We start from the raw sequence: 6,139 nt of genomic DNA, 5'->3' as shown, positions 1-6,139 counted from the left end.
CTTGTGGTGGCTGTATTTGCAAGACAGCACGCTATGCGCTGGTGTTCAGACATCCTCTAATTTCGTTTAGGTATCGATACTACTAAGGTCGGTGTTATGCAGAAATTTTGTTTGACAAACTGCGTGCAATTGTTGTTGCAACAAACTCTGAGAGAGCGAGTTTGGCGACTCTCACANAAATTTTGTTTGGCAAACTGCGTGCAATTGTTGTTGCAGCAAACTCGGAGAGAGCGAGTTTGGCGACTCTCACAGCAAACTAATTTCGTTTGGTCAAACTGCAGCAAATTCGGTGTTGTCATATACAAACATTTTAGACAATTGTTGCTGNGTTTGGTCAAACTGCAGCAAATTCGGTGTTGTCATATACAAAAATTTTAGTCAATTGTTGCTATACACAAAAATTGCCATGATACCGAAAGCCAGATAACTGAATTTATGCTGTAGGAGCTTCAAAGATTAGGGCACAGTTAATTGCCTATACGATATCATAAAAAATATATTAATTGTGCGCGTTATGTACATCTGGAATTCTCATTTCGTGTTGGCAATAGCCATGAAAACCATAATGAACGTGCAACCCTGTGCCAAACTCGACATAACCACCTCCGAGCAAACTAAGCAGCCGCCATTTAATTTGGCAAACAAAAGTTTGTCTGCATAACACCGACCTAAGCCAACGCCGCTGCTCAGTCATACAAAGCAGCGGTATTGATTGAGTATGAAACAATTGACGATCAACCAATGCCAATCCCTGGTATCAAGATAATGCAAAACCGCGTATGTGAGGTTGCATAAATTATTTTCTAGAGAGTAAAAACACACCATTGAAGTCCGTTGTATTGTATTTTTCTTTTGCTACAAGTTACATGTTTCATTATTTCTCCGTTTTGACTTGTTTTTGTTCGGTATAATATGGAAAGCCATTTTTCAATAAAAAGAAAAGATGAAAATGTTCCAATACTTGTTGATTGGNATCAAGATAATGCAAAACCGCGTATGTGAGGTTGCATAAATTATTTTCTAGAGAGTAAAAACACACCATTGAAGTCCGTTGTATTGTATTTTTTTTTTTGCTACAAGTTACTTGTTTCATTATTTCTCCGTTTTGACTTGTTTATGTTCGGTATAATATGGAAAGCCATTTTTCAATAAAAAGAAAAGATGAAAATGTTCCAATACTTGTTGATTGTAAATAAAATTAGGAGCATTTTGAGAAACCCTGTACTTTTCGGACTATTATCGGATCACTCCCAAAACACTCCGACTAGGTTATCTCTAAAGAGTCAAATAGCGTAGCCGAATAGAGGAGTCCGCACGGAGTCTTTGCGGATGCTCTGAAGGAGCTTTCAGGGACTCCGAAATCACTGTGGCTGAGTGCTTAGAGGTGCGTACTACCACTCCGCAGGACCTGGATTCGATATCAGTCTGGAGAAACATCTATATTAGAAACAGTTTTTCTAGCAGCGTATTTCTGCCATGAGAAAGCTGCTCTTAATATCTATTTGCCACTCAGATGCGGAGTAAAACTCCACAAATTGAAGCAGCTCGGCCAAACACTTTGCAAAAGTGTGAGCGCGAAAATATTTCTCCGGCGTATATGTCCTTTGGGGCCTGCGCACCGCACAGAGAGACCTAATTGCGCACCTTGCGGTCTCCGTTTGTTATCAACTTGAAAGCAATTTTTATTTCAAGGTGATAGGCAATTTTCCGTTCAATTTCAACAGCTGATTATAGCTTTATAAAGTGAGGTTTTTTGTGGAGATAATTGTGTGTATGATTTTTGATTTGAATGATTTTTGATAACTCATACGTGTGACCAAATTGAAAGCAGTTTTTTAAACGTGCAAATGCAGCGCAGAGTGTATCGATATACACATGTAGGTATGTACATAGATATGTGCACATGTATGTATGCATATTCACACATGTCAACACACTCAGTGATTGCACCGCGCGTTAAATCTTAAGCACTTAAACCAAAGAAATACTCAGGCCTTCAGGTAGCCGTGGATAAACATATTGACTATCATCTTTACCAAATGATACTTGATACGCCAATTTTCGTTTCGCCTGCATCACAGCGAAAATTTCCGGTACACAATTATTACCGTTGACTTTTTGTTGCCGCTGTTGGATTACTTGTGGTAGCACTTCCGATATTGCGGAATCAAAGCCAAGTAGAATTTCATCTTCGTTCAATTGACTTTTCCATTGCGGTTTTGATTTTACAGGGTTCATTATTCGCCGATGTAGTGGTGTGGAAGCTTTTGCGCTGGCGTCGCGATTCTCAAGAGATAACGTAGTTCCCAGACGCCTTAACATGGATATTACCTTTCCATCTAACAGAGGACGTTTTAAACACTGCTTATCATAATTATTTACCGATGTCTTCTCGTTTAGTTCGGATATGGCATTGTTGTTGTCTCCAGGGCTACTCTTCTGATAAACACCTGGATCCCAACATTCTTGGTTCTGTTTCACTTTCTTTATATATTCTTCTCCGATATACCTTTGCTTTTTGAGTTTTTGAACAAATGTTGCAAAGGACAGTTTATTTGGTTTGCTGTTATGACTAAAAAGATAAAAATTATAAGTGTTACATTGCCTCAGACTACGACGTAGCCGAACATTCCTCAGAGATATTCTGCGATTTTCGTGATATTTGCGTTGAAGCTTCAGAATCCATTTACTTTTGCCTGTAAAAGCCTTTTGTTTCTTAAGCACTTGTCTTTTCCAATTGATTTCATTGTGTGCTTTTTCTGTGATTCTCCAAGGTCGCACTTTGGCTGTGGGACGACAAAGTTGGTAATTTTTTTGGCAATGCATGTGACTTGGCTGTGTTTGTTGGCGGGGATTTTTTGCTTTCTCCTTGTGAAACATACTATTCATTTGAGGTCGAAACGTACCGGATGGGCTTTCTGCGTCATTACTGTTTGACGCCTGTAATGAGTGCCAATTTATTAACCAATTATTGCAGCTAAAACATAAATATTTATCCTCGTTTAGGGGCTGAAAAGAGTGAGAGAGGGGAAGATAATTAAATATTATGATACAACGGTAGTACATCAATTCTTAAAATACAACCAGTCTTGACTTTAGTGAGTGAATAAATAATAAGGTAATTTTATATGAAATGGCTGGATTTTTAAGTTCAAAAAATCTTTAATGTCCTGTTTAGCACTGCCAGGCGTCCTGGTTTTCAAGGATTTGTCCTGGTTTTAAAAAATTGTCCTGGTGTCCTGGTGCAGACCTAAATTGTCCTGTTTTTTTAATGAATGCCAATACAGGCGCCTATTTCATTTTTGACAGATTTTTGCTTTTAACGATGTGATAACGAAATATTTTTTCAACATTTATTTAGTGAAAATCTTACTTTGTTATCTTCAGGCCAATCCCAAAAAAAAGTAGTCATACATACTACCCAGAAGATCATTTCTGAAGCTAAAATCTCTTCCAAAAGCTCTTTCTAAAAGTCATTCCTTTCTTTTTTTGTATGCAGTAGCTTCTGCTTTCGCTACCCAAAGAAAAGCTTTCAGGAGGGCTTTGTAGGACGTACTTCAAAAAGCCTTTGGAGAAGTTCTTTTACAGCTGAACCTTTGTTACCGGCGTGAGTTTTTCTGCGCACGCATGCAAGTTTTTCATATTTGATAAACCGAAATCAATTTGCGTGCGTGATTTCTCGAGTTGCATTTCTATAAAATTTACAGGAGTTTGTTGAACAAAATTTTAATTCATATTCGCGCCAAAATGTTAGGTTAGGTTGAAGTGGCTGCCAGTGACGCCACTAGCACACATAGGTCCTTGGTTGTGGGCCCGTTGTGATACCACGCGGATCGTTAGAACCCTCCTACTCAAACCATCGTGTGGATTTCGCGAAACCCAGAAGTTGCCGTATGCCTACTTCGGCTATGTCGGTTAGGTCCTCAAAGAATCCTGAACCCATAAACTTTTGTCTTCTTCTACAAAGTGCGGCGCAATCGCATAACAGGTGCCGCAAGGTTTCTGGCTCTTCTTCATTTCTGCAATTTCTGCAGAAGTCGTTATGGGAGATCCCTAACCTCTTCGCGTGCCTTCCAATAGCAACATGGCCTATTAGCAGACCCACAGCTGCGGCTAGGTCACCTCTGCTCAGCATGAGGAGATCATTCGACCGCTTTTTGTCCCATTTTGGCCATGTAAGCTTCGTGTTGTTGCAAGTGGCGAGGCTATCCCACCTGTCCCTTGCTAGTTTAAGAGACAGATCCCTTAGAATGAGCTTGCAGGTAGCGAGCGGCATGCCTAATCCCTTCCAGGCCCGCGAAAGTGGAGCGGATGTGCCCTCTCTTGCAAGTTTGTCCGCCTTTTCATTGCCTGGTATGTTCCGGTGCCCCGGAACCCATACCAAGTGAAGCGCAGACTGCTCAGCCATCTCGTTTAGAGATCTGCGACATCCGCTATGGTTTTTGAGTTGTATGTGACCGAGTCGAGCGCTTTGAGTGCGGCCTGACTGTCTGAGTAAATGAAGATATCGTTATAAATGACTTCTCTTGTACGTAGGTGTTCAACCGCTTCCTATATAGCAGCGACCTCAGCTTGAAAAACGCTGCAGTGATTGGGTAAGCGAAAACATATTTCCAGCCCCAGCCTCCAGCCTGGTAGTTCCCTCAACCTCAAGGCGGCACACCCCGCTGATTGTTTTCCAACAATTTCAATTGGCAAAATGTCGAGCAGCACGCACATAGCCTCCGACGGAGTTGTGCGCAGAGCCTCACAGATGCAGAGCGTCGCAGTTCTTTGCACCTTTTGGAGTGCTTCAGTTGTAGATTTCCTGTTGAGACTTAGCCACCATACCAAGACCCCATATAATAGAATCAGCCTAACAACTACCGTGTATAGCCAGTACATGATGCTAAGGGACAGCCCCCAGCTACGCTCAATCGCCCCCTTATAGCTGTAGAGGGCTAACGTCGCTTTTTTAACACGCCAAAATGTTAATTGAGCATAAACGTCAAATCGAAATGTCACACAAGACAAGTCTTGGAATTTGAGTTAACTTTTTACACACGCCGTTCAATTTCGGTTAGTTAGGTTTTGACAGTAAATTTCCGGAGTCTATTAGACTCCGAGTATGATTTTATGAAGAAAACAGGCGAAGTTATTGTAAACGGTAACTTTAAACTTCTCTTTTAATTTATTTAATACTGTAAAAGTCATCATTCTAAAAAAACATAGCAAAAAATTATCAACTAGTTTATCCACTTTCTATATGAACGAAGAGCTCTTCTGTTGCCATTTCTAATGAATCCTTCCCAATGTATTTCTCACTGCATTATCCTCTGTGAACTGCTTATTTAGCATTTATAAGTAAATTCATTGCATTTCTGATTCTATGTAATAAACATGTATTTTTGAAAAATAGTCCGAAAGACTCTTCTAAGCTTTTGTGTCACAGTTTAACCTTTTTAACTTTTTTTATTTGTAGTATTTTTTATTATAGCAAACAACTTATTTCATGTTTATTACATTTTATTTTAAAAGTCTGCTACGAAAACTTTCCACAACTATATATGTATGTATATTACTAGCTTTTTTCATTCGTAAAGGAAAAACGAAGTCCTGAAAACTCTTCTGGGCTGATGAAGATTAAGATAGCCTACCTACATTGTCTTCTGGTCATGCATATACAAAATAGAAAAAATTATCATGTGGAAATTTGAAAGAAGTCTGATGAGGAAATTTGGTGATTTCCAAAATAGCTATCACTTCTACCATTTTTCCAAACTATTGTTGCTTTTCCACAATAAGTTTTTCATTAACAACGGTCTCAAGCTCAATAAAAATTGTTGAATAGAACATTTTTTTTTTAATTTTGGAAGGGAGAAGTTGCGATTTGGCAAAGTAAAATTGAAAAATATATAAATATAAGAATAAAAAACAAAAATCATGGAAAAACTGCTGGAGAAGTAGAGGGAAGTAGACAAAACTGCCACGAAAGAAACTGTAAAAAATATCAGCATACGAGCCTTCTGCCGGCGGAAGTTGCAAAAAATTCGGAAAAGGGAGAGTGCCCGCGTTGTGGTACTTTGAAAATTTAAAATTTTTGTGGGACAGAGAATTGCAGCTTGGAGAGTTTTCGACGATGGAAGATTCTTTGGAAGAA

The 6,139-nt window shown here is 39.3% G+C and overlaps 1 protein-coding gene across 1 annotated transcript in view; it reads right to left on the bottom strand.

The window, feature by feature from the left end:
• Positions 1-1,004: 1,004 nt before the first annotated feature.
• Positions 1,005-6,139, bottom strand: part of phyl (phyllopod) — a 19,101-nt gene continuing 13,966 nt past the window's right edge. The window contains exon 2 of the mRNA XM_017627222.1: positions 1,005-3,009. Coding sequence (XP_017482711.1) covers positions 1,972-3,009 — 1,038 coding nt within the window. The 3' untranslated portion in view covers positions 1,005-1,971. The remainder of the gene's footprint in view (positions 3,010-6,139) is intronic.

The sequence above is a fragment of the Rhagoletis zephyria genome, unplaced genomic scaffold (assembly GCF_001687245.7).
Source record: "Rhagoletis zephyria isolate East Lansing unplaced genomic scaffold, Rhagoletis_zephyria_1.1 Rzeph_scaffold_05117, whole genome shotgun sequence".
Classification (NCBI taxonomy): domain Eukaryota; kingdom Metazoa; phylum Arthropoda; class Insecta; order Diptera; family Tephritidae; genus Rhagoletis; species Rhagoletis zephyria.
This window is presented reverse-complemented; position numbering and strand designations above follow the sequence as displayed.